The sequence below is a fragment of the Apus apus genome, chromosome 16, assembly GCF_020740795.1.
Source record: "Apus apus isolate bApuApu2 chromosome 16, bApuApu2.pri.cur, whole genome shotgun sequence".
Taxonomy (NCBI): Eukaryota; Metazoa; Chordata; class Aves; order Apodiformes; family Apodidae; genus Apus; species Apus apus.
Genome location: NC_067297.1, coordinates 13,657,177 through 13,684,936, shown reverse-complemented (window position 1 = coordinate 13,684,936; position 27,760 = coordinate 13,657,177). Strand labels below are relative to the sequence as shown.

The following is a 27,760-nucleotide window of genomic DNA, read 5'->3' as shown; positions in this document are numbered from 1 at the left end:
TCCTGGTTTTACTTTGGGAAAAACACCATCCGGACACACAGCTTGAAGGTTTTGTGTTGGTTTTCTTTTTTTTTTTTTTTTTTTTTTTCTTTTTTTTTTTTCCTTTTTTTCCTTTTTTCCATTTGTTTTCTCTCATTTTTAAAACAATATAGTGCAGCCAGCACTTCTCACAGTAGAATATAATGGTCGATTTTAGTATAAAAAAAAAGAAAAACATTCTCAGAGATTTGTAAATGCACTTAGTGCTTGAACAGGCCTTTCAGGGATACAGTACCTCTTTTCTGAGCACAATCACCTTGGGTTTCATCAGGGTATTTTTCTTTTTTTTTTCCTTAAAACATCAAAACACTTTGTATTTTGTGTGTGAGCCGTTTTAAATGAATAAATCTATTAAACACATAATTACACGTAGTGAAGAATGGACCAGAATGGGCATTTTGGAACTGGTTTAAAAAAAAAAAAAAAAAGAGAAAAAAGGAGTTATGTGAGCACCCCAAGTACTGTGGGTGCCACTAACCCAGAACCAAGGTAGAACTGATAGGAAAGAGGGGGGGAAAAAAAAACAAACAGCCTGGAAATGTGAGAGCCAGGGGGTCCCTGGGGGGGGCTGGAGAGGGGCTGGGGGAGGTCCCAGCTCCCAGATGAGTGGGAATAGGAGCCAGTGGCCCATGCGGGGTGCTGGGTAAGAGGAGGAGGAGGAGGATGAGGAGGGAGAAGGAGACTCTGTAGCAGCCAACACGGAGATGTACAGCCTAGTAACTAAAAGAGAAAATAAAAATTAAAAAAGCCAAACCAAACGAAACAAAACAAACAAACAAAAAATCTGTTCAAGTTTTCAAGTGTTTTAAATAGCCTCCAGACTGTCCCCAATTATTAGCTTTAATCAAAGCAGTGCAAGTTACGGACTTCAGCTACAGGTCAGGCACAAGCTCCCTGCGCCCGTCCCGGCTCCGCGCCCCCGGCCGGGCCCGGGCTCTGCCCGCGCGGAGCCTCCTCGCCCTGGATAGCAGCAACTCGTAGCGATTCCCTGTTCACATTCGTGGAGATAAAAATGATTTCTGAGCTATATAGACAAGCAGTCCCTTCGTCCTCAGCTTCTGAGTGTATCCAGTCTGGGGACCCTGGGGAAATGCCAGTTGTCCCGGGAGCTGACCCCGTGTCCCCCTCCCCAGCCCCTCACTGCCACGGTCCGGTACCCGCGCGGTGCCGGAGGGGAGCACGAAAGTCCTCGCCTTGGGAAAAGCAGCATCGGTTCCTTATCTGTAGACGGGCAGGCGGATGTGGGCGTGCTGGTGGTCCAAGAGCCTTGGCACAGAGACGGTCTCGTAGCCCTTGCCTAGCATCTGCTCCTTGATGCAGGGCGGGTGGATGTCGTTGATGAGATACTCCAGGGACTGGAGGCTGCTGCTGAGGATGGAGGTATTGCAGAGGGTCTTGCTGGGCAGCCCCTCGGCTGGGGGCACCCCCAGCTCTCGGGCACCGGTCCCCAGCTCTGGTGGGTTGTAACAGTCACTGTTGGGGGTCACCAAGATGCTGTTCCAAGGAGGGGCGAAGTACTGCCCCACCGAGAAGTTGCCGTGCATGCAGTTCAAGGGGGACGAGCTCACCTTCTCGGCCGCCCCGGCCAGCCCGTAGGGACGCGAGGCGCCCGCGCAGGTCTCGGGGGACTTGCTGAGGGCCCCCCCGCCAGCGCTGCCCCCGCTGTACATTCGCAGGTGCTGCTGCTGCTGCTTCTGCTGCCACACCAGGTAGTCCATGCCCTCGGGGTAGACACTTGCCTTGGGTGCCAGGCCCGCCGCCGGGTTGGAGCCCAGCGCCAGCTCGGCGCCCTTGCGGCACTCCGGCAGGACGGTGCTGGCGTAGGCGGTGGTGCTGGGGAAGGCGCCGTGCTTGGCCGGGCTGGGGTCGGTGGCCACCACGGCCTGGCCACCCGGGGCCTGGCACTGCTGATTGATCTGGTAGATGATGCTCTGGATGGAGGGCAGGTTGGAGGGCGGCAGGGCCAGGCTCCGTCCCGCCAGCGGCAGCACCGAAGCAGCCACCGTCACGTTGGGGGGCACCGGACCCTCCAGCTGCTTCTGGCCGCCGTGGTAGCTCAGCTGCCCGGCACAGGAGGGACCTTGAGCTAAAGTGCTTGAGGCGGGGTAGGGAGCGGCACCGACCTGGGCAGGAGAGAGCTTAGTCCGCTTCCCCTCCGAGTTCTTCACCACGCTTTTGCCGGAGGCTTTGACGATGGCCAGGAGACCCTGGTAGCCGCTGGCGTGCAGGGGGTAGGGGCTGTAGCGCTGCCCCGTGGTGTCGTAGCCATTGACCGTCCGGTTAAGGTGCTTGTGCTGGGGGACCCTGATGTTGGTGGGGAAGATCTTGATGGTCAACGGGCTGTTGGCCACCTTCTGTGCGTAGGCGTCCAGCTCGGCGGGGCTGGGGTAGCGCGGGGAATGCATGGGTGCCACCGCCTCACCTGCGGGAAGAGAGCGAGGGGTGAATCCAGTGTCACCAGGAGATCAGGGACCCCATCACCCCATCATCACTCCCCCCCACACCCACCACCCGGCTCCCACCCACTCCCGGCAGAAACCAGGTCACGGCACCAACCTGTCCCCTCCCGCTGATGGAGTCACTTGTAAGTGGCCTAAAATAAACTCGGTGTGGAGAATGGAAATGTCACTTTACCCAACGGGGGAATCTTTCTCCGAGATTGGATTTAAACTACATTATACAAGCAATTTCATGGGTGCTTTGCGCTGCTACGAGAACCTCACCAAAAATGGAAAAGCACTGCATTTACCAGCCATAAATCAGCACTTCCTATAATGAGCACAAAAATGTCACTTTTATGCAATTTTACAGATGAACAAAACTGGTGAAATTAACTGTGGTAACCTACTGGAGTCAGCAAAAGCCACTGCAGAAAAAAAAAAATTATATATGTATATATTTTTGTTCCTTTCAAACACTTTCCTGAGGAAGTTTCTGCCATTCTGGTGTAAAAACTCATTTGTCGTACCCATTATACTTTCATTTGGAGTTTATCTTGAGTATCCAATGAGCCACCAACTGTGAAAATGATTAAATCTACAAAATCTATCTAATAGATGGAATAAATTAGGTGTTTAAAATCCCCACACACTCACACGCAGGTACACGCTGCCACACACGGGATCATGTTTGCTCCTGAATTGGTCCCAAACCCCCTCCCCGGCAGCATCCTGGGAATGCTGGACTCAGCACCTGCCTGCAGCTGTTTTTTTTGGAGCCATGCTCCAAATCCAGGCTCCAGGGGCAGGTTGGGGCAGTGGCTGCTGCGGGACCCCCTGTTCTTCCCTTTGACAGGGACGGCCAGGGAGCTGGAGCTGCAGGGCTGAAGCTGTGGCTGCTCTCCAGCCTCTCCAGCAGAGCAGAGCAGCAAGGATGTCCTGGGTAGGGTGAGTGGCGGAGCAGTTCCTCCTGCCCAGCTGCTGTCACGAGCTTTTCACAGGTGCCTGAAGCAGGCATTGTTATTAACGAGGATATTAAGCCAATTAAAACCGGCTTCTTTGAGGAGGATTTAAAGCAGCTGCCTGCAGACAGCAGGCATGGCACCAGCAGCTCCTGATGGCAGGACAGGTGCCGGCACGTGGTGTCACGAGCTGTGCCACCAGCACATCCAGCCTCCAGAAGGCTCCTGATCCCAGACACTGGACACCAGCAGCGGCCACGGGTGGCACAGGGGACACAGGCAGCCTGCAAGCTGGTGGGTGCAGGGGCTGTCAGCAGGACCTCATCTGCCCAGTGGCACAGGCATGGCACAGCACACTGCCCAGCATTGCCAGCCACGCACATCTGCATTCCCCTTCATGCCAGCACCGCTGTCCTTGGAGGTGGCAGCATCGTGAATACTCAATTAACATGACACTAATTAGCTCGTGACACTTGCGGAATCCCTAATGAGCTCGTTCCACCAAAATGCTCCTTTCCAAGCAAAAATACTGTAAGAAAAAAAAAGAGGCCATTGCTGGAGGGAGGGAGGCGGCATCGCCAGCGGGCACTGCGGCATCTTGCTGAGAGTCACCAAAACCCCGTCCCCAAGCGCCAGCTCTGCAGGTGACACCTTTGGGACGGCCCCACATAGCTCCCCTGGAGCTGCTCTCTGCTGGGGTGAGCCCAGCGTGGCCGAGGACACCCCAGGGGCCAGCCCGGCACGTGCCGGGGAGCACCGCAGCCGCCCACGGGGGAGCCGCCTCTGTTGCCTCCTCGCCCCAGCAGGGCTGGATGTGACAAGCCACCAATGGGGTGTGTTGTCACATATCAGGGTGACGTCCCGAACCCCCACCGGGAAAATGACAAGAGCGACCGATTTCGCGGCGGCTCCCGGCGCGCTGGCGGCTCCCGCGCTCCCCCTCGCCACGGTAATTACTGCTTTCTAACGGGCTGTAATTACTGCGAGATGCAAACTCTCCCAGCCACCGCCGTCACCCGTCAGGCGCAGGCAGCCCTGGCACTTGAACTTCAACTTCAACCATCAGAGCTGTCACACCAGGGGCCGGTGGGACGCGCCGTGGACCTCAGCCAGCCTGGTTTCCCTCTGCCGGGCTCCCTGCCACCAGCAGCCCCGGCTCTTCCCAGCCCAAAGCCAGACAACCAGCACCCATCAACAGCTGCTCCTCCCAGAAGATGCTTCACCAGCTCCCTCTCTGCATCCCACAGGATGCAGCCAACACAGCTCCAGCTCCGGGCTCCCCCTCCCTCCCTGACCTGCTCTATTTTTTCCAGCCTGCACTCAATAACAGCTAAATAATTGAATCTGCTCAGCAGCCAAAGATTTGTTTTGAATTTTATTGGAATTTTAAATTGTTTTGTTTCTTCAGTATTTTATTACTGTAAATGGAAAATGCATCGCCCGCAGTAATAATCCGATGGCTTTTCATATTACTCCCAGCTTCTGCTCAAAGCATTATTGGAAAGCTGGGCAGAAAGGAGAAGCCATTAGAATGGCAGCACCGGCTTATAAGATTACGCCTCCAGCTAAACAACTTTTTACTTTAGCAAATTGGCCACCAAACCTGGTTCCAGACACAGATGTAAAGCCCAGACCCCACCGGTGCCGCGACCCGGAATAAATCTTGGTTTCTGGGTCGGGGGAGCTCCGGCCCCACCGTGCCTGGAGCAGCCAGATCTGTGCAAAGTGTCCAACGGAGATAGGGGGGCAGGGGACAGGGGTGTCCCTCAGAAACCCCCCAGAAGTCTCCCCCAGCTTGTGGACCTGCTGCCAGCATCCTGCATATCCAGCCACCCCTCCTGCATCCCCCCACATCCCCACCTCTTGCATCCCATGCATCCCTCACTCCCCATCCCCATATCCCCCCCCATCCCTCACATTCCCAGTGTCCCCAGCATCCCTGGGGTCCCTCACACTGAGCCTGGCTGCAGCCACAGCCTGCAAGAGTCGGGGAAGAAGGAAAGATCAGGAGAAAGGAGGGGAGGGAATCCAGCCAAAGCCACCCCTGCAGCAGGAGAGACCAAGGCAAACCAAAGGCTGATGATCCAGGGCTTGTGCCGTGGCACAAACCCACAACAATCCCCAATTACCCCCGGCCCCAGCCCCGGCTCTGCTGGGACACAATGGGCCCTCCCAAGCCCAGCTGCCGGGCCCCTAATTAACCCCAATTTTAACTGCACACTTTTAAAGGCACTAAAGCAGTTACAAAGTGGAGAACAAGGCAGGGTTAATAGCGCAGACTTAAATTGCAGGCCCGCGGGGCCCGGGCCCCAGAGAAATAATAGACCTGTCTGGGCTGCTCAGCTGTCAGTCAGGGAACAATTCAGCACCCGAGGAGCTCGGTGACGGGCACGGGAGCGGCGGCACCGGGGCCCTGGCAATCACTGTCTGCTGGATTAAAGCAGCCGTGAGATCAAAACGGTGCCGGGAGAGATGCTCAGCAACCCAGCAAGGATGCTTGGTAATGGGAAGGATGCTCAGCACTGGGAAGGATGCTCGGTACTAGGAAAGATGTTCAGGACCAGCAAGGATGCTGGGGACCAGGAAGGATGCTCCATGTTGCTCCCACAGCCCAGCTGCCCCCCCAGGGTGTCCCCTGGGCCGCTGCCAGCAGCAGCAGCAGCCCTGGCTGGGCCACCTCCCCCCTGCAGGAGGGCGAGATCACGCCCTGGCAATTTATGGCTTTAATTTTCAGGGCACGACACGGCAGCACAGGCTGAGCTCCCCAGGCACCTGCCTGGCTCTGGCAGTCAAGGGGGGCGTGGGGGTGCACGGGGGGACATCCTGGGGATCAGCACCAGCAGAACCACAGTCCAGAGTGGGGTACAAACCCAGCAGGGACACAGCAGCAGCTCACAGCTCCTAACCAGTTAACGGCGGCATGGGAAACAGGCACTGCCTGCCAGAGCTCCCTCCCTGCCTCCATCCTCTGCCAGACAAGACGGGACAAACCTTATTTTGACACATCGAAAGCACTAAAATATTTTGCAACAAATGAAAGAAGTAATCGCGGCTGTAAATCTTCATAAAGCTGCTGAAAGCAAAGCTGTGGCTGGAAGGTCCCTGGCGTCTCACTCAGGCCTCACTTAACTGTGGCCATGTCCCTTAATCATGGGCATGTCCCTTAATCATGGGCACATCCTGGCTGCTCTGCTGTGGAGGGCAACCAGCAGACAGACCCCCAGTCCCAGGGATGACCCCATCCCCAGGAGGGTGAGGTGATGAGAGCCACCTAGGGGGACCAGCCTGGCTCTGGGGACACAGCCTGGCCATGCCAAGACCTTCAGAGCCTCATCCTCCCTCTCCATCCCCACCCTTTCTCCCCATCCTCACCCTCCCAGTCCTGCTCTGCCCCTGTTACAGGAAAGCACTGGTGTTCCCAGCACTGAGCTGGTGTTGTGTTTTAAAGGCAGGAATTTGGCTGGATATTTAATTTGCACAGGGGCAGGAGGGGGTGGGAAGGGGAGTGATGCTGTGAGCACCAGGCAGAGGCAGGAGGAGACGCTGGGGACTGGAGTGATTGACGTGCCAATGACTGATATTAAAAAATAGTAGTGCTGCAGCCTCCAAATGAATTAAACCCTGCAAGAGCTGAGCTCATCCCTCAGCTTTGGGACCAGGCTCCCTGTTCACCTCAGAGCTAGGAGATGTCAGTGTGTTCAAAGCTCCAAAAAGCATTAAAAAATTCCCCTTTTTTCTCTGCCTGCCACACAGAGAGCAGATTTGGAAGCACTAAAACCTAAATATTTGCAAAACACTTGGAAGAAACATCAATATTTGGAAAACACTGGAAGAAAACAAACAAAACCTGGTGTACTTTACAAATCAGTAAAGTCCTGGAAGTTTCAGATGGAGCCGCAGGTGCCAAAGTGTCCTGGGCAGGAACCCCTGTGGGGCTGAGGGCAGAGCTGGGGCCAGGGAGTGGGTGCTGGAGCTGGTGACCCCCTGCCAAAGCTCTGGCAAATCTCTGGGGGTCATGAGAGGATCCTGCCCAGACCCAGCATGATCCCTGGGTGGGACTGTGCAACCCCCAGCCCCTGGGAAAGCGGCTGCAGGAGTCAGCACGGGTCCCATGGGTGCCCTGAGTGTTTCAGGGTACAGAGGGGGCTGTGGGCAGTGTCCCCCCTTGCTCAGCACCAGGGCTGCTGTCACACTGCTCTGCTTCCCCAGCTGCCAAAGTGTGGCAGTTCCTGTGGTGACAGTGTCCCCAGGAGGGGTGGCACGGATGCGACGGGGGGCCCGTGGCGCCCCCAGCAGAGGGACAGCAGCCACCCAGCCCCAGCCCCCTCAGCTTCACCACGACCAGCCCCTCACAAGGCTGTGCTACCCCCCGCACAGCCCCCCGGGGTGAAGCTGGGCCAAGAGCACCCTCGGGCAGAGCATCCCAGAGCCCAGCAACCCCCCAGGCTCCAGAAATCCATCGGAACACAGGGAGGTGCCCAACCCCACCCAGCAGGAGCCGAAATCTGCAAAGACAACAAAATCCATGACAAAGCACAAAGGCAAGCGGCGGGCTCTGCCGCTCCCCAGATATTCATCCGTTAACACGTCCCCTTTTTAGGCTGACATGTCATTTCAGCCCGGCCTGTTTTCCCCCTGGCCCCCCCCCCCCCGGGCAGCTCTGCCGAGGCGGCAGCAGAATTGGATCACCCCGGGGCCAGCACTTTATTATCTGCAGTCAAAGCGTCACCGCAAATACCCGTCTACACACACACGTGTCACTTCCCATTTGTCTCCCCCAGCACGAGGTATCAGCACTGCCGCCGTGCACGGTGTCACCAGACTGTGTCAGTGCACTGTCATGCCACGGTGCCACCACACAGTGTCACCACACAGTGTCACCACACAGTGTCACCACGCACACGGGAGGGCAGCATCATGGCCATGGGGGATGGATGTCCCAGTGCCACCCTGATACCATCCCACCATGGGAGACCCTGGGACCAGGAGGGACCCCACCACAGCCAGCAGCCCAGCCCTTCCATTTGGTCATTGTCAATAAATTAATACTTGATTAATATTATGACACGGGCTTTGCACCCGCAGCACCAGGGGGAGCAGGATGGGCATCCCTGGGGCTGGTTGCATCCCTGGGTCTGCAGCCCTCCCCCCCCAGCCCCACCAGCACCCAGGAACCTGCTGCACAGCCCCTCTCCCAGAGCAATCCTGGCAAGTTTGGGACCCGCAGCCCCCTCCATGGCCTCGCTGGTTCTCAAGAACCTGCTCCACATCCCCTGGGAGGTTGACCACAAACCCACTGCCCTGTCCCAGGGTGCTCCCAGCAAAGCCCACCCAGGGCTCTGAGCTGGTGGGAGATGGTCCCAGGACGAGGCAGTTGGGCACCCAGCAGCCCCCTCACTCATCCATCTCCCCATCACCCACGTGACCGATCGAAAAGTGTTTTTGCAGTGTTTCCTGGCAGGGAAAGTGCAAGTCAACAGCACATTTTGGGCCCAGCAGTTAATTGAACTCCTTTTTATGGCACGTATATAAATACACAGAACCATCATTAACCGACCCCTTCCAGAAACTGAAAATGAAAGAATTAATCTTATTTCACTCATGTGTAACCCCTCATGAAATTAAAATGATATTTTATGGGTGTGTACAAAAGAAGAGCCTGGCTGCAGCTCTTTTAATGAAAATGCCCTTGGAATCAGTAGAATTGGGGAATGAGGAGCCATTAAACGGGGCTTTATCCCATCTGCAATTAAACAGTTTTATCACTGGTGAGAGTCCCCACGGGCAAGTGGGTGACCCTGCAGTTGGGTCCCCAATGCTCTGCTGCTCTCTGAGCCTCAGCCATCACCTCTAATTAGTGTTTTAATAACCCAGCCAGAGCCAACACAGCCTCACTCCACCCCCTAAGACCCATTTCTTACATCATCCCTGCCGGGTCCAGGTCCCCCAGGACCCCTGGGAAGAGGCCAGGCTCCAGCTCCGTGGTGAGAGCTGGTGGGTGATGCTGGCACAGTGAATCATGCTGTTGGCAGGGTGGGAGCTCAGGAAGCTCCCCAGAACTCCCAGCTCCATATGGATCCCACCTCCCAACAGGAGCACACACCCCCAGGCCCTCGTCCAAAGGAGGGCACACAGGAGGGAACAGTTAATTAAATATGAGCCTCTGCTACATTACTGCAGAGAGCCAGAGCAGCAAAGAGTTTGGCCGAGCCCAGAGTGGTATTATTTGATTTATAATTTAAATAAAGCTCAGGATTCCTGTAATGTGCTCAGAATAAAATCAAAAGGGACCAGGCTGCCGGAGTTAATTGGATGTGATATTTTCCTGAGGAAGCTGCTTCTCCACAGGCTCCTGCTCCTCGGCTGGAGATGGGCAGGTGCAGGCAGGGCTCTGGGTACCCTTCTGCCTCCTCCTCTAGGATGTAACTGCCCACGGCACAGCCCTGGAATTACTGGGAATGGCAAAATCACCTACAGCACCACCCGGGATAGATTTCATGGGATGCTGGGAGGCAGATCCAATGGTGCGTGGGGCATCAAGACAGGGGGACAATAATTAGCAGCAGAGAGAGTCATGGGGCAGAACTAGGGGGTGAAAGCACTGGGGCTGTCATCTCCCAGCACGGGCAGGAAAATTAGTCAGCTCACCTTTTACGTGAAATTAATACAAAAATTAATCAGCGGCGCGGGCGGGATAATAGGATTTCACAGCGGTGCCGGGCCAGACGGCCAACGCGCCGAGAGCCAGACTCATTTAGTATCGACAGAAACAATGCCAGAGGACAGAAATCAGACCCATAAAGATAATTACTGAGATACTCAGGAGCAAATTAAGTAATCAGAGGCACTTCTAAATCACGCCTGGTTTTAAGAGAACACGATCTTTGCCCATGACCCACGCAGGCGCTCGGGAGGCTCAGCCCCACGTCCCAGCTCCACACCAGTGCTTACCCCTGCTGCCATAAATAAAGAAGGGAAAATCATATCCCAAAGCCAACATGTGATCCTGGATATCAACCACGCGGGCAGGGATGATCTAAATAGCCCATGGCAACAAGGTGTGCCAGTCGCTGGGCCCCTGAACCAGCACAGGGCTGCTCAGGGGTGATGGGTTTGGAATCATTTTAAAAGAGTAACATCCATTTTCCTTCCCAACACTAATAAGAAAGGGGATCCAAGTGGCACCACGGGCTCCAGTGCACTGCAAGGACACGGGGACCACGGCACGTGCCTGGTCCCTCTGCACACTTGGTGAGACTCCCAAGAGCTGACCCCTCCGACGGGTGCTGAGGGGTAAATAATACCTCAGTGGGTGCTGGGAGGCAAACAGACCCCCAAGAGCTGGCACCCCAATGGTGTTTGAGGGTCAAACAGCCCCCTGAAAGTCAACACCCCAATGAGGTTTAGGTCAGCTGCGTCAGGGCACTCAGGCAAAAGGGAAAAAAAAACAAAACACATCCAGGAAAATAGAGATGATTAAACAAATGCCTGGGGGCTGTCCCAGAGTAACAAGCAGAGCTTCAGCAGCTGATTTGTCTTCAGCCTGCAATGTTGAAAAATCCAACCGAGACCAGCAGAAAAATATCCCCTCCCCTCTTTAAAACACACATTCATCACTTGAGAATCTTAATGCGCCTTTCCCAGCCGGGGAGGTCAAACACGCCTGCCTAAAGCAGGCTCATTAAATATACATTTAATCATGGTTCGGATTGGGAGACAAAGGCTGGGAGAGACAGGTGCTTTACTGGAGTGACCTTTTGGATCCCATTTTAATGTAACTAGTTTACAGCTTATCTGAAAGGGCAGCTCCTGGGGAAGGCAAGCCACAGCCAAACCAGGAAAGTAATTAGGGGGGAAAGGGCTGGGGAGGTTTGAGGGGCTGGGGAGCAGGCGATGGAGCGTCCTCCACTGCCGCCACACTTCCCAGACAGCTCTGCAACATTTCCTGAAGTTCCACTTATCAACCAGAGCAACTCAATTTAATTTGCTTATCTTGCCTCCTTCCTCCCCACCCCCACTCCTCCCTGTTTCTCCTGCTCTTTTTAATTATCGGTTAAATAAATGTCTTTTTCAATAAGTGAAGCAGCATCAAAGAGGGCGCGTGTGTCATTGCCCCCCCATGCTCCCCAGTCCCCCTGAGCACTTACACTTGCGTGGCTCCAGTGCCTTGGTGGGGCAGGGGAGGTGCTGGGCTGGGGGGTTCTGGGTCCTCTGCAGACAGGCCAGCATGGTCTGGGCTTCCTGGCGGGCAGCACCGCGCCTGCCACCCACCTGCGTCCTGCCAAGAAAGGGACACCGGGTCAGGAGAGCGGACCTGCCCACCCTGCTGCCCCCACCTCCCTCCGACCCGCTCCCCCAGGCACGCTGCTTGGGAGAGAAACAACTCTGAAAGCTTTAAACAAACAGAAATGTATGTAAAATAAAGATGAAGGTCTGTCTCTTTGCTTCCTACAAACCTTTCCGCCCTTCCTGCCAGGAACGGGGCAGAGCTGGAGCATCCAGCCTGGCACAGCACAATCCTGCCAGCTCTGGCCAGGGCTGGGGAAAGCCAGTGCTAAAATCCCACTTGGGGTCCTGGGATCTGTCACTTGCTCCCAGCTAGCATCAAAATCTGCTCAACAAAAGCTGGGCGAGTCAGGCCAAAGTCATCATCACCGCCACTCTGCTCACTGTACATCCCCTGAGCCGCTGTCGTCACCTGCCCCTGCTGACAGACACGTCCCCCTGCCCTGGCTGTTGGGCAGCAATATTCCCACTCGGAGAGGGCAGGAGCGGCAGGAAAGCAGGCAGCAGCGTCTGGCCTCCAGTGTTGCAGCTTGGCAGCCATCATTCTCCAGACTGAAGGTTCACTGATGGCTGGTGGCACAGCTGGTGGCATGGCTGGGGGTCACAGATGGGTGGCGTGGCTGGAGTCACATCTGGATGGCACAGCTGGCAGTTATGGATGAGTGTCACATCTGGGTGGCATGGCTGAGGGTCATGGCTGGGTTCCACAGCCAAGTGACATGCCTGGGTACATCACTTCTTGTGGGAGAACCATCTCCTCCTGCAGCCCTCTGGCAGTCAGGACATCTCCAACACACCATGGCATTGCCAAGCCGTGCTGGGGCAGAGCCTCTAATCATCAACCTCTGGGCAGCAGAGCATGGACTGTTGCTCCTGAGCTGTGCTTGGGGCTCTCCCAGCTCAAATATCACCCTTGGAAACACCTTCACAGCCACTACAGGTGCTCAGACAACCATCAGTACCCACACATTCCTGCCCCACATCCCCAACCTGGCACTGGGCTCCATCATGCTGCAGACCCAGGGAAGGATGAGACACAACAGGGAAAGGTGTGAAGAACAAGATGGGAAAAGGAAGACATCTAATACCAAGCAGGTGTCTGGAGAACCCAAATTGGGCTGTTTTCTCCTAATAATGAAGCATTCATGAGTAAAAGCCTTTTTCACTACTTTCTTAAGATACTAATTTCACAACAAGCGCCTTGTTACCATGCAATTATTCCAATCGTGCATTTCTCCCAGATTCCATCTGTCCTCGTGCTCTCTAAATGAAAGACAATCATGTAACCACCTTTCATTATTCACTATTTCACTCGCAGCAAAGGTACCCTGAAAGAAATGATTTCCTCTGAAAGGGACTTTTATTCAGTTTCAAAACCAATTTTCTCCTATTACTGTCTTAAAAAAAAAAAAAATAGGGGAAAAAAAAAAGAGGAGGGGGCAGGGAGGTGTTTTTATTTCATGCAGTATGTATCCTTTGTTAACGCAGCTCGCGGTAAAAGCAGCCGTATCCATTTTCTGGCTTCGATTTCTGGTAATTTTAAAATATGCCATTACAATCAGGCAGAAATTATACAGTTTGAAAAGAGAATGAAGTGCTGCTTATTCAGGGGCTGAGCGCGTGTGACTGCCAGGGAGCTCCTCTCTCCCCGCCAGGACTCGGGGTTTGCTCTGCAGCCCCGTTCCCACCGAACCTCAGCAGCAGGAGGCTGCACCCATGCACAGGGAGCTGCTGGGGACAGGGCTGGGGTGGCCCCGGGTTAGGGTGGCCCCAGGTCAGGACACCCACAGCCCCGCAGGGGATGGGTGCAGCAGCTCCTGCCCTACCTGAGCCTCACCCACGCAGTGACCCGGGGCCGGTGTCCCACCCGCTGTCACCATCTGGCCGATTAGCGGGCGGACGTCACCTCCTCCCCTGCCGCGAGGACAGCTCCTCGCCGGGATACTGCCCCGTGTCCCTGTCCCCACACCTGGGGCATGGATACTGCCCCGTGTCCCTGTGCCACACCTGGGGCATGGATGCTGCCCCGTGTCCCTGCCCACACACCCCTGGCACGGACACTGCTCCACTCCAGGGCTGAGCCCTCTGGAATGCGGGGATATTTTGGTGGTCAGAGCTGTGGTACACAGCTGGGAGTCGCTGGGGACACCCCCATGATGGCACAGGTGCTCTTCCCACCACACACAGCCCACCCCAGAGACATCCCCACCTCAGCCACGCAGTGCAGGCACATCAGCAGGGAAAGATGCCGGAGACACGTGCCAAAACCTCAGTGAAGCCACCGATCCGTCCAGCCCCCCCAGCTCTGTCACCAGCTCCCAGCATCATCCAGTGGGGATGACTGGCCCAACAGCCACGCTGTGCCTCACCCACCACTCCTGCCACCAACCACGAGGACCCCAGTGCTGCACGTGCCGTGACCCAGTCCCTCCATCCCCCCCTCAGCCCCCCTAAAACACCCATGGGCGAGCGGGTGGGTGGCCTGGCACAATGGGCATCTGTGCCGTGGTGGCATTTCGCTAATGCCGCTCAGAAAAGCCCCTGAATCAGCTGATGGGAATTGGGTGCTGGGCTGGCCCAACGCTCAGCACCGGCTTAGTTACCTCCATCTGCATTGGCACTAATTCCAATCAGCAGGATCCGATTTAGTTCAAGCCGTTCTGGCTCCTTCATGGCAGGGAAGGCAACAAACACTCAGCAGTTTTGCCAAACCACCCCAAGTCCTCAGCCCAGCCCGCCCTGACCCCACACAGCTGTCCCTCAGGGATGCCACGGGTGGGGTCCCTCAGGGATCCCCAGGGTGGGGACCCCTCAGGGATGCCAGGAGCGAGATCCCTCAGGGATGCCAAGAGCAGTGTCCACTGGGGACACCAGGAACAGGATCCCTCAGGGATGCCAGAAGCAGGATCCTGTGGGGACACCCAGCACAGGCTGCATTGGGGACACTCAAAACAGAGGTCCCCAGGAGCCCCAATCCCCTGGCACTGCTCCCCAACCCCATCATCATCCCTTTCCATCCTTCCCCAGGCCCTCTCCAACCGCTGCCCTTGGCCCTGGGCTGGCTCATTTCAAAGCCCCGTCCCTCCATCGCCCTGTTCATAAGCCCAAGGTCTTTGTGACTTTAATAAAGAAAAAGCCCATCCCCATTCTCTGCCTAAAGCCCCCATGACGGGAGGGTTTGGCACCTCCTCTGACATCAGCAGCTGATAAGTCGGGCTTATCTCCTCCAAGAGCCCCGCGAAGGTCCCTCCGGCGAGATAAGGCCGGCGCAGCTGTCGATAGAGGCTTTTGCAGGCAAGGATTTAGATAAAAGAAAATGTGACGGGAGGGAGGAAGAGAGGGAGAATGGGAGGGAGGGGTGAAAAAAGAAAAAAAAAAAAAGAAGGGAACTTTTAAAGTCTCAGCCTGACCTGGGTAGGTGTCCCTCCAGTTGGGCAGAAGCAGCTGCAAGCAAGGGCCAAGGTCTCAGTCACCGGTCGTGCTCCAGTGACATGTGAGCATCCTCCCCAGGGACTGTCATGGCTGCAAGCCCAGAAAATGGGAGGTTTTGGGGTCGGGAGAGGAAGGGGGGCAGGAAGGGGGATTCTGAGAAGCTGTTTGAGTCACCTTCCCTGGCTGTGAAAAGACAGTGCTGGGCTGGGCACAAGGACAGGAGGTGACTTTGTCACCCTGGGTAGGTAGGAGAGGCACAGGAGGCATCTGACAGCACCAGACAGCGTGGGAGCCAGGCCAAGGCTGCACCAGCCTGCACAAGGCACCAGCACTGATACATTGAGCAGAAGTTCAAAAGGTTCCTAGTCTTCCCAGTGTCACTCACTGCAGTGCCAGGGCTACCTGCCATGAGCAGGGATGTTCCCGACCCTCAGCACTGGGACGGAGGAGAAACCTCCCACCCCACTGCAGACCTTCCCCGGGGACATCTGTGTGACCTCCTGCAGCGCCAGCATGGCCAATGCCACCATCCCTGGTCCCCACAGACACCAGTTCCTCATCATTTGGCCTCCCTCCGGGGAGGGCAAGGAGGTGGGGGGGAGGAAGGCACAGGGGTGCCCATCCAACCCCTGGCGAGTGGGATCCCGGCTGGCACTGCAGCGCTGCCGTGCCACCTCGTGCCCGTCTCCACCCTGCAGCAGATTTACAGTCCCCTGGCTGAGTCGGTGGAGGGGACACAGAGCTCAGCAGCTCGGTCCTGGAAAGGTCACCCCACCATAAATCACGGGGAACACCCGATAAAATACAGCAGGGCAGTTCCCAGCGGCGCGGGGCCGCGGGCTGCAGCAAAGCACGGCGCTGCCGCCTCCCCCGCGCCCGGCCAGCGCTCCATCCCGCCCGGATAATCCGCTCCCCTCCGCCTGCTCCAGCCCCGGGCCTTTCAGGGGGCCCTGTTAATAATTAAATGTTAATTTAAAAAGCAATTTTAGCTGCAGTGCCGCAGATCTGGTTAGAGATTACATTAGCATGTAAGAGTCAAGGGTAATTTTCTCTAACCCCTCTTGTGATCTTTAAAACCCACGGATCTTAAAGCAACACCAGTTCCTCTGATTAAAATTGGAAGCCGGGTTTGCAACGGATAATGATGCTGGAAGTGATTATTTGGCTGCTCAGGATCTGGCTGGGGGAGCGGGGAGCAGCGGGGGGCTGGGGACCAAGCCATGCTGGCTGAGCTCAAAGGTCCAACCCCGGTGGCTGGACCCTGCTCTCAGCTGCACATCTAGGGGGTCCCTCACCCCCTAACTTCTCCATCACCCCCCAAGCTGGGAGATGGAGCTTGCAGGGAGAACCCCAGAGAGGAGAAGGTGCCCACCACCAAACCTCTCACATGTGCACCTTGCATGGGGACCAGACAGTCCTGTCCAGCACAGGGACAGCAGGAGGGACAAGGGCACACCGGAGGGACACGGGGAGGGATACAGTAGTGCCTGGCACTACCTGCACCCCCACCTCGTTACCCAGCTTGGGGGGTGGCTGCTGCTCCAACAGGCCAAGCATCCCTTCCCCACTGCCCAGAGCCTGCCTTCATTTACACAGGGAACATCTCGCTGCCCCACCACTAGTGGGACGGTGCATTTCTGGGGTGCTGCGACTCCAGGCCAACATGGAACCCCCCAGCACAGCACCAGGAAAGGCCCAGCACCCATGCAAGGCCCACACCAGCACCCAGACAGACCATCCCCTCATCACCAGTATCCTTCAACTAGGAAAGGTCTCTCCCAACCCACCCAGTGCCAAGTTTTCTGCTCACGGGATAGGTCTGAGGAGAAACCCCTGAAAATTCAGAAAATCAACATCAAAAATCCCACAAAATGCCCTTTCCCTGCCAGCAGAGCTGGGACAGGTGGAAAAGGGGCATGGCCACCACTGCCTGGAGCAGTGGACACAACAGATTGCTCCTGACTGGTCCAAACCACCTGATGGAAGAAATAAGGTATCAGATGTGTCTGTTAACGATGGAAGTAAAAAAACTGGATGGGAGTGGTGCTGAGCATTTGCAGACACCCTCGTGCAGGGCTCGGGCAGCCTGGGGAAATTTATGTGTCAGCTTTAAGGAGGCCTCTCATCAAATGAGCTATTTTGGGCAGAGATTAAAGATCTATTTTAGCTGCAAGCGGGAACAGCTCTCGAACAGGTTAATAATGATTCTGGAAACCCAAGTGCCTCCAGGGAAAGTCTCCAGGGCAGGTTAGCCAGAGCTCTGGGTCCCTGTCGGTCCCCAAGGTGAGAGACCCTGATGCACAGGGCCCCCCACACACCTGCTGCCATCCTGCCAGGGAGGAGGGGACCCCAGCGGGGCAGCAGGTGAGGAGGGGCTGCGGTGCTGGGCAGGGGAATTGGAAGTGGCAGAGGCTGGCACACCACTGCCACAGTCATTCCCTGGGACTGGGAATGGAATGTCAGGAGCCAGCAGGGGGGGAGCAGCTCCTCCCTAGCAAAGGTCAGGGCCCTGCTTGGGTCCCTTTGGTATTTTGGCAGAGCCTGGCCCTGGCTGCCTGTACCAGGGTCCCAGCAGGATCTGCTGAGGCAAATGGATCCCCTCTAATTTGGGGAGGGCATGCCCAGTGGTGGGAAGCAGAGACAAGCTACCCCGGGGGGCTTTACCAAGCCCCCCAAGCCCCCCAAGGCCAAACCTCACTCATCCAGCATGGTCATGCCCTGCCTCCATCCTGCATATGGATGGGGGGGCAAGAGGGGCTTGGGCAAAGGATGAGCCCCCCCAGTGCAGCCCACTGCCCCCAGCAGCAAGAGCAGGGTGCTCGGGGTGCTCACAGGCTTTTGGTCCCAGCCAGAGATCCACATCCCATAGCTACAAGATCAAACCAGCAGAAAAAAGCTGAGTGGCTCTAGGGAGACCTCCTGAGCAACAAATAAAAAACCCTGGACCCCGAGCTGGGAGCCCAGCACAGGCACCCTCTCCCTGGGCAGATGCAGCACCCATGTCCCCGCTGAGACCAGACAGACTCAACACTGCTGTGACCAAAGCTCTCCAGAGCCCTGCACAGCTCCTCCTGCCCCAGCCCGGGGGGTGATGGTGACCGGGGGCTCCCAGGGCTGGCACAGCAGCACAGTGGGGCCAGGGCCAGCCCGTTGCCCATCGGGCAGAGCCGTGCAGGGTGACCAGGCGCGCGCCGCGCCAGCAGTACAGCCCCCAGCACTGGAGCTGTGAAAGAATCTGATGAAGGAATCCAGGGTAGATCGCGCTGCTGAAATTACTATAATCAAAGGCTTTCACAAAGGCTTCGAATGCAACCAATTACCCTGAAAGGCGAGGCAAGAAAGAAAACAAATTACCGTGTTTGCACAGAGCCTCGGCAGCAGCGCACACATTGCCCCGGGCCACCCTCCACCCTGCTTGGCCACTGCTCCCCACCCTGCTACATGCCAATCCCCATCCCTGCATCCCACTCCTCATCCCTATTGTCACTCCCCATCTCTTCTTCCCATCCCAAAATCCTTCTCCCCATCCCTGCACGCCACTCTCCATCCCTGTATACCACTCCCCATCCCTTCTCCCCGTTCCTGCAACCCTTCCACATCCCCGACTACCACTCCCCATCCCCATCTCTTCTCACACACCCTGCTCTCTGCCCAGCTCCATCACCACTGCCCGGGCTGGCCTCGAGGTGCAGCTGCACACAAAGGGGCTCTGTGCCCATCGTCTCTCACCCCACGTGCGGGGCCGCTGCCCTGCTGGCAGACAAAAGCCCTGCCTGTGCCTGCAGCAGGGCCAGCGCAGGCTCCAGGGCTTGCCAGGGTGGCCCGGGAAAACCTCCCTCCCTCCTTCCTTCCTCCCACAGTTCTGGCTAGGGTCCTCAAAAGCACCCACTGAGCACAGCCCCGCATTGCCCCCCAGGCAGATGGGGAAGCTGTTCAGCAGTCGGGGGGGGGGGGGGAGGAAGGGCCAAAAAAAAAAAAAATCAACTAATTTCTTTTAATATTTAACGAGAGTCCATCACCCTAAGTCTATTTTGTAATACAAAGCTCAGGAGATTTAAACCCTTCTCACCCGGAGAGATGGAAATGAATGGTGCTCTTTAATGAGCTGGTTCAGCAGAAAAGATAGATTTCTAAGATTACTGTAGGAATTCTTATAATTGATGTGTACTTTTGTAACAAGGATTATACCACCATCCGGTCAAGCAATTCCAGCTCTTCCCCCCCCTCCTTCTCCTGAGCTGCCCTTCCTTTTGGGGTTCCCCAGGGGCACCTGCATGCCCGGGGGGAGAAAGCAACACGGGGGGGGGTGGAGGAGAAAGAAAGGGCAAAGAAAAATTACACAGGATTTTCCTACTTAGCCACAGACAACCTAACCCAGCCACCGGGTGGGAAAATCTCTCTCGAGATTGATATATTTCACAGAGCCCAACTTGCCCCCACCGGGGCCGGACGAGCCGCGAATGCCGAGCAATTAGAGGGAGCGGAGAACAATACCCGCGCGCGCCGAAGGACGCGGAGTTTCCCTGCGCACGGCGGTGCCATGGAAATGTGGGAGCCGGGATGGCAGGAGCCGCCGGCGGAGCAGCCGAGAGCGCGAGCCGGCTGCCTCCCCCGCCTGATTGGCATTAATTGTGCGCGTTTGCAAAGCAGAACGGAAAGTCTGACATTAGCTGCGAGCCAACACTTCTTTCTAATAGTCTTAATGATTACGACGAGAGCTGATGATCGTTGTGGGGCGTTAATAGTCCGGAGAGCGGCTCTGCGGCTGCTCCCGGGGGGGATGGGAGCAGGGATGTCCCCACCCCTGTCCCCATCAGCCCTGATGCTCCCCAGGGTGAGCTGGGGATAGAGTCGAGTGGTCCCATGTGCCCCTCTCGGGGCGGGGGGAACACTGCCCATCAACCTGTCAAACTCTGGCAAAAGCACATGAAGGACAGGGGAGGGGACAGCAGCCCCATGAGAAGGGTGGCTTCAGGGGGAGACAACAGGAAGGAGATTGTCCCCCAGCCTCAGACCCGTGCCCTGAGGGAAGGACTAGGCCATCCTGCTCCCACGGGTGCCCCAAATGCAGGCAGGTCCCCACCAGTTTCCACAGCCACATCCTCCCCAGGATGCCACAGGAGGAGCTGGCAGAGCTGCCCAGAGCAGGGAGAGCAGCCTGGAAACGACCCACCAAACCAGCAGACCCCATTATTAAAAGCTGATTAATGAAACCTGAGTTTTTGAGATTTTTACCAAGCCGATTTTTGTTGATGTCCTTGAGCTTCACCACTTGCACAGAGGTTGGAGGAAGGGTGGGTGGCTGGCTGCAGAGCACAGGATGCTCCAACCGTGGCTGAGCTGGAGCCAGACATGCACAAAAACCCTCACAGCCCCAACCCGTCCAGGTTTACAGGGGAGGAAAAATCAATGGCCATCGATCTGTGCTACAAACAGGAGCAGGGCGCTGGCAGGCAGCAGGCAGCTGCCATCTGACCCGTGCCGTGCAGGGGACACGGCTGGGGTCACCTCACTGGGGACCAGTCTGCCTGCTGGGGGGACAGGGCTCAGGGTCACCGGCATACCTGCCTGGGGACGTGGCTCAGGGTCACCTAGCTGGGGGACAGGGCTTGGGGCACAGCCAGGCTGCTGGCCACGCAGATCCACGTGCCACAAACCCTGGCGGCAGCCGTCAGGACACATCCACGGCGCGTGGGTGGCCCTTGGCTGTGTCCTTGCCAGCACCTGCTCAGCCTCCCTGCAGCCTGCCAGGACAGACAGACAGACAGACGCCCTCAGCCCAGCTCTGGGCTGTTTCAGCTTTTCATTTTTTATCATCTGTATTTACCAACATCTCACTCAGCTTTGGGCTTTCTCAGCTCACTAAGAACTGTTCCTGGATGAAAAGAAATAAAGACTCAGCCCTTCTCCTCCTTACCCCCCCTCTCCAAAAAAGAATCGGTAAAAGAGAGCTATAAAAACGGCTTGTTATCTCACCTAGCGAGGCTCAGGCTGTATGTTACTGCTAATTGGGTATAACATCCTTGTCTTGTTCTGCTCTCTGAAGCTAAATCAAGAAAGCACCACTGCTGCGAACTAATTATATCTCCGGACTGCAGACTCCAGCTTGTCTTCCCCTTTATTGAGTTAAAAAATGGTCACTAACCTTCATCTCTAATATTCCCAAGCATTAGGGCTGCTGAAAAACCACCACTTCCACCCGTATCTCAGCCTATACTGAGGAAGATGGAGCACATGGCCCAGCAAAGGCTTTGTGCTGCTCCAGGATGGTCCCACTAATGCCGGTGCTCCGGTTACCGGAGCAGCACGGCTGTTTGCCATGGCTTTGCTTCCATGGCATGGATCCCAGCAGCAGGACATCGTGGAAAGAGGAAGGATAACTGGAGCCCTGAAGGGCACTGAGAGGGGTGGTGGGGCTTCAGCACTGCAGCTGGTTGTGCAGGGTGGTCCCATCCCTCCCCATCCCAGCACTTCCCTCTGCACCAGCCACACGGAGTGAGACATCCCAGCAGAAACACAAGGCTGGGGTCAGAAACCAAAGAGCAGTGTCACTGAGCCCAGCTCTGTCCCCTGCCCCGGCACCTGCACAGATGGTGTTACTTTCCAAAGGGAAAGTCAAGCTTCAGTTCTCCTCACCAGCCAAGAGCATCCCTTAAAAAAATTGATACTTCTCTGACTATTAATTAACCTGAACTACTTAAAACCGCCTTCAATTTGTCAGGTTTAACTGCCAGCTCTCCTCAGTAAATCAAGCGTGGCGCAGACGGAGGCTCAGGGAGCCGCGGGGCACCCTGCACCCTCCTGCCCCCCGAGAGCCCCAGCAGCGACAGGCACACCCCACAATTAGCCAGGGCAAAACATTAAACACGACTGTAGGCAGAGCAGGCAGGAACAGAGGGGCTGTAAATCACCCCAGACCACAGAATTCTCATCTCCCCCATGTCACCTTTGGGCAACCAAGGCTGAATTCAAAAGCTCTGAGAACACTATCTCTGGCAGTGCAGTCTGGCTGCTGCAGGGCACCAGTGACACTCCGCCAGCTCGACTCCAGCCAGAAGCACAGCAGACCACCTACATGAGGCAGAGTGAAAGCTCTGGAGAGCCCTGAAGCCAGGATGTCCCTGGCTGGGGCAAGGAGGGAGCTGCATGCCCTGGTCCCACGCAGGGTGATGAGGAGAGGAGGTCAAGAGCTGGGTGTTCCCCCCCAAGCCTACCCTCCAACCCCTCCAAAACACCCCCACTACCACCTTGGGGCTGTCCCTCAGTCCCCCTGTGCTGCACAGCTCACTATTTTGGGTTAAAACGCCAATGTAATCTCTCTTTAGCAAAAGGAGTCCCAGGGGCTATAAAAATTCCCAGCAGGCTCCCGTCAGTCTCAGGTCATTAACTTTCTTTCATTGGGAGTTTGTTTACAGCCAGCCATAAATAACAGCGCCGGATGGGACGGGATGGGGCTGCCTGAGCAGGAGGGTGCAGCACCCCAGGGTGGGGGGGTGTAGGGCAGGAGGTCCATCACTTGCCCCCACTATATCAACTTTCCCCACGTCCCACATTTCCCACTTGCCTGACATGGCACAGCACAGTGCTGCCATTTTGCCAGCAAACCACCTCAGCCCAGCAAATTAATGGGGTCACCTCGCTTGTAGCTCAGCTGTGGTTTTTCCCAGAGGAGGAAGAAGGTGGTGGCAGCTGGCCCAAGATGCCCACAGTGTAACCTGTCCCCAGGACCTGCTCAGCACCCTTGCCCAGCCCAGCACTCTGCACCCATCACAAACACTAGCCTTGCATCAGCACCTTGTGTTTGGGAGATATCCCAGTCCTGGCACACGGAGGCCCGGGAGGGACCACAACACCCCTCATCTCACCACACCATCCACCCTGGCAATCCCTAGGACACCACGATGATTTACCAGCAGAGGTGGAAAACAGGCCAGCCAAGCACACCACCAGCACTGCACCGCGCTCCTGTCCGGCTGCTTTGCACACCCAGGATGGTCTCAGAGCACCTGCACCCCACTGCACACCCCAGAGATGCATCCCCCCCCCAGCACTGCTGATGTGCCCAACAGCAGGAGCACACCCCAAGGCCCATTCCCACCTTGGCAGGCTCTGATATGGCTCCGGTCGGGATCCTGCCGACTGCAGGTGCCCAGGGAGTCCGCAGGGCATCAGGAGCTTTATTTGCCATAAGCCAATGTGGTAGCTCCACGTGAACCCACCAGCTGCAGCTCCACAACAGCCAAAGGATCCAAGGACTCCCTGGAACCAAGGCTTGCCAGGAGCACTGGACACCAGTGGAACATTTACCCACCAGCCTAGTGAAGTACCCAGCACTCTTTGCACAGGGGGACAGCAGAGCCCCCCACCCCCCATCAAGCCCACGCTGGCACGGATGCCCAGAGCAGAGGCTTGGTGTCATGCTCCCCCCAAGCCCATCCCAGGCTGGGGAGGGTTGATCCTGGGGCCAAACAGCTGCAGCCAGGAGCCCACCTCTGGTTGTATTGTTGGGATGGCGACAGGCCCAGCTGAGCACGCCTAGGCTGGGAGATTAAAGCCCAAACTCACGCAGGGTGACTTCTGCTCTTCCACCAGTCCCTGGGAGAGACGGGACTGGCCAAAACCCCACAGCCTTGTCCCTCCTGCTCCCCCACGTCTAGGGAAATATCTGTATTTTAAACCATATACTCACACAACCTGTAATCAGAGCAACACAAATAGCCCCTACTTCCCATGGAAATTAAAAACACCCATTAGGCAGATTTCAAAAGATGTCAGTAGGCTTATAATTATACACGACATCCTTCCGAGATAAAAGCGATTACCGGGGATGCAAATCACTTAGCAACCAATCAGTGCCCCCAGAGTGCAAAGCACTGACCAGCCATCCATTTTCGCCTCGTCCTTTTATTCCCTGCATCGAGCAAATACAAACACAGATAAAGAGAGGCACAATAGCTCTTGACACGCAAATAGGTTAACATAATAAAGCCAGCTTTAGCCGGCTCACTCGAGGGAGAAAAGCAATTCTCAGGCAAGCAGGAGGTAATAAAACAGGGCTTTTGTGTTCCTGGCTCCCATTCTCACCCCTGCGCCAGCTTTGCTGCATTAGCTGATAGGCATCGCGGTTTGATTGAATTACCTTTCATGAATATTAGCTTTTTGAGGAATGCGCAGGCAGAAGAGAAAGAAGAAATGTCTTATTTTTGCATGCAGGCGCCCACTGCAGAGGGGGATGCGGCGGCTGGGAGCGGGGTCCCGGCAGGTGCAGCCCCCAGCCCACCCCGCCAGCTGCAGCAACCCACCCATGGGGGGGAGGGGGTCCCCCACTCCCAAGACCAGACACCACCAGCAAAGGACCTTATCCTGCCAGGAAGGGATATCCTGCCTCGTTCCCAGAAGGAGTCGCGGGGCCACGAGGCTCCTGCCACCAGCCCCGGCACCCACCACGCTCCGCGGTGGGACCCCCATCCCTGCCCTCGGTACCCCGAGAGCGGCGGGGGGCAAGGGCACAGGCTCCTGGTCCTGCAGGTGGCCCATGATCCGGCCGGAGAGGGGAGCGGGGCTCTCCGGCTTCACTGCAGCTTTTCCCTGCACAAGTTCAGGCTACACAAGGAAACCCGATTCAGGCAAATACTCCCTCAGCCGCCTGGCAGGGATGCAAACGCCCGGCACTGATCCCACAGGCACGGCGGGCACCGAGCCCCGGGCGCGGGGTGGACCCATCGCCTTGGGGTCGTGGGACCCGGGAGACCCTCGGCCCCGGGAGCCGCAGCCCTTCCCTGGCAAGGCAGCTGCCGGCGATGAAAAACCAGGAGGGAACCAGGCTCCTCCGCAGCCTGCTCAAGGAGAGGCACGTTTTTGAGGCTCAGATAACCAAAGGGGCTTAAATAATCAGGTGCTGTGGCCCCGCCGGAGGGGCTCAGCCACCCCATCTCCTCCCTCCCTGGGCTTCTCTGCTCCAGCCTGGGGGTAAATATTCACAGCGAGGTATTTAATTTTTAAGGATACGATAAGATGAAACGGGCCCACCTCGCCGCCGGCACAGAGAACGTGCCCCACCGGTACCGACACACCCAGCCAGAAGCAGAACCATTCCTAGAAGCTGGGAAAACAAGCCAGGCTCCCGCAGGCAGGGAGCAGCTTTAGCTTTCTCTCCCCCCTGCTCTGCACGCAAGGTCAGACGGCGGCAGCGCAGCCGTTCCCTCTCCTGCCACCACAGCTTCGAGGCAGCCTGACCCACGGCACCTGAAAAACCCAAGTTTTATGGATCCTTAGTAAGAAAAACCCCTTCCGAGGGGCCGGGACGCCGGGTGTCCTGTCCTAGGAATGTTTCCCACCACAGCCCCCAGTACCGGAGCCCACGTGCCGAGGCTTTTCCAGCCGGAGTGCTGCAGGCGTGCGTGGCCACCGGGCCAGCCGGCAGCGGCACATGCCCCGCACACCGGAGGGTAAAACCCCGCCGCCGCGGCACGGCAAGGGATAAAACTGCCAAATTCCACAAAATCATCCCGAGCGAGACGCAGGACGCTCCTTACCGAGAGAGGGCCCCCACGGCTCTGCCCCCCAGGGCCAGGCGTCCTTTAGCATTCTGCCCTCCACCGAAGCACGCTGCCCACCCAGGCGAGCTGCCCGCAGCCTCCGCACGGCAGCAGCCCCGGCGGGAGGATGCACACGCACACACGTATCTATGTATTAAAGAAACGCCTTACAGAGGCACCAGACGGAGCCGGGCGAGCCCCAGATGCCCGATGCCAAGCTAACACATCCCTCGGCAAACACCCAGCACGGCTGTAAAACTTTGCCGCTGCCCCTCCCGGGGAATAAACCCGCAGCGCCGGGGCCGAGCCGCGGTTTCCCCGCCGGTGCAGCCGTTCCCCCCCGCAGCGAGCCGTGCCGAGCCGTGTCGAGCCGAGCCGCCGGCTCCCTGCTCCCGACTCCCCAGCGTCCAGGCCCTGCCTCTCCAGCCATTACATGCCCACGGTCTCACCACGGCTCTTCCCGGAGCTGGATTCTCGGGCTGAGCCACCGGCACCGGGAATATCTTATTTTCCGCTGGGGACCGAGCCGGAGGGCTGGCACAAGCCGCTTGTCCCCACGGAGCTGTTGGCAGCCTCCTCAGCCGTCCTGCCCGGTGGCTTTTGGGGACCACGATGCCTCATCCCCCGCTGAATCGTATTCCCAGCCACGGTCCAGCCGATGCCACAGGGATGCTCCCTCCGCAGCACAGCGCTCCGGGAGGCGCGTTTCTCCGGCAGAGCCCCCGACACGGCGGGGATGGGCATTCAATAAACCATCGCCGGGTGGTTCCTTCTCTCCTTTGTGGTTATCCAGAGCAGCGCGGGGGCCATGGCGGGTGTCCTGCCTCTGCCACCATTCGCTCCGCCGTCCCCGCGGGGCTTCCCCGTCGCCTCCGCAGGAGAAAAAAAACCACGTTTGTTTGTTGTTTGGTTTTTTTTTCAGGCAAAAAGGAGCAGCGGGGAACCGGCTGAAAAAGCACCGGCGGCTGTTGAACGGCTGACGCTGGAAGTGTCTCAGTTTTCCTTCTGGAGGCACCCGGGGAGGTTTTATTTCCAATGACGAGTCAGGCGACCCAAAAAGCCATTAAAAATTATACACAAAAAATAAAGAAAAATTAAAAAAAGTTCCTCCGATTCTGCTCCGGTTCCTCTCGGTACGACGGGTGAGCCGGCCCTCAGCCGGCGGCTCCGCGCCTGCCGTGCCCTCCCGCAGCTGCGGAGAGCCGGGCGCTGCCGCCGGTGCTGCGGGGAGCCCCCCATTCCCCGCGGTGTGTCCCCCCGCGCCGGTAACCGCCCCCGCCACCCTCCCCGGTGCCCGTCACCGCTGCCATCTGCCCCCCCCGCCCCAGCCCCCCTCGTTACCGTCAGAGCTGGGTCCGAGCCGGCTCCGATGCGGGGCTCCCCGGGCCGTCCCCGCCGGGCCGCGCAGCAGCAGCGGCGGCGCCCGCCCGGCCCCGCGCCCCGCCGGCGGCCCGTTCCGCCCCGTGCGCGGCCAGCGTGCGGCGGCCCCCGGCGCTCTGCCCCGGGCCGGGCCCGGAGGGGGGAGGGGGGGACGGGGAGAGAGAGAGAGAGAAGGGAGGAAAAAGAAAAAAAAAAAAAAAATCCGGGGACAAAAAATAATTAAAACACCCCCCCCCCCCCGCGGGGATGGGCTCGGGGGCATCACACCGGGAGGCGCTCCGGTTCCTTTGTGCGGCGGCGCTCGGTGCCCGCTGGCCGGGAGCGCGGCGGGCGGGGGCGGCCGCGGCTCAGCGCTCCATGGCGGCGGGGCCGGGGGCACCGGGGGTCTCGGGGGTCTCGGGGCGCTGCTCCCGCCCGGCGCGCGGCGGCGGCGACACTGAAGTGCCCGGCGCGAGGCCCCGCCGGCCGCACGCGCGGCGCCGGCCCCGCCCCCCGGCGCGTTACCATGGCGACGCCGCCGCGCGTCCTGTGCGCGGGGGTGGGGCTCGGGGGGGGGGGGGGCTCGGGGCGGGGCCTCCCGGCACGCGCGCCCCGGCCGCGGGAAAATTTGGAAGAGGGCGGGCGGCGCGGAGCATGCTGGGAGTTGTAGTCCCGCCCCCCCCCCCCCCCCGGAGGGTCGGGGCGG

At 57.6% G+C, this 27,760-nt stretch overlaps 1 protein-coding gene across 2 annotated transcripts; it reads right to left on the bottom strand.

The window, feature by feature from the left end:
* Nucleotides 1-27,110, bottom strand: FAM222A (family with sequence similarity 222 member A). Of its 2 annotated transcripts, none has more exons than XM_051634110.1 (3): nt 27,037-27,110; nt 11,587-11,717; nt 1-2,461 (listed from the first exon to the last, which is right to left on the bottom strand). In XM_051634110.1, exons 2-3 carry the CDS (start codon nt 11,666-11,668, stop codon nt 1,257-1,259), a joined length of 1,287 nt encoding a protein of 428 aa, XP_051490070.1. In that variant the 5' UTR covers nt 11,669-11,717; nt 27,037-27,110; the 3' UTR covers nt 1-1,256. The 2 variants fall into 2 exon arrangements, with proteins under 2 accessions (XP_051490070.1, XP_051490071.1); XM_051634111.1 differs by lacking the exon at nt 27,037-27,110 and adding an exon at nt 26,145-26,271.
* Between the last annotated feature and the right edge of the window lie 650 nt (nt 27,111-27,760).

Coding starts and splice junctions, on each gene's coding strand:
- FAM222A (XM_051634110.1), bottom strand. CDS start 11,668: ATGCTGGCCTGTCTGCAGAGGACCCAGAACCCCCCAGCCCAGCACCTC. Junction 2,462..11,586: donor GGCACTGGAGCCACGCAAGT/GTAAGTGCTCAG, acceptor CTCTTCCCGCAG/GTGAGGCGGTGGCACCCATG.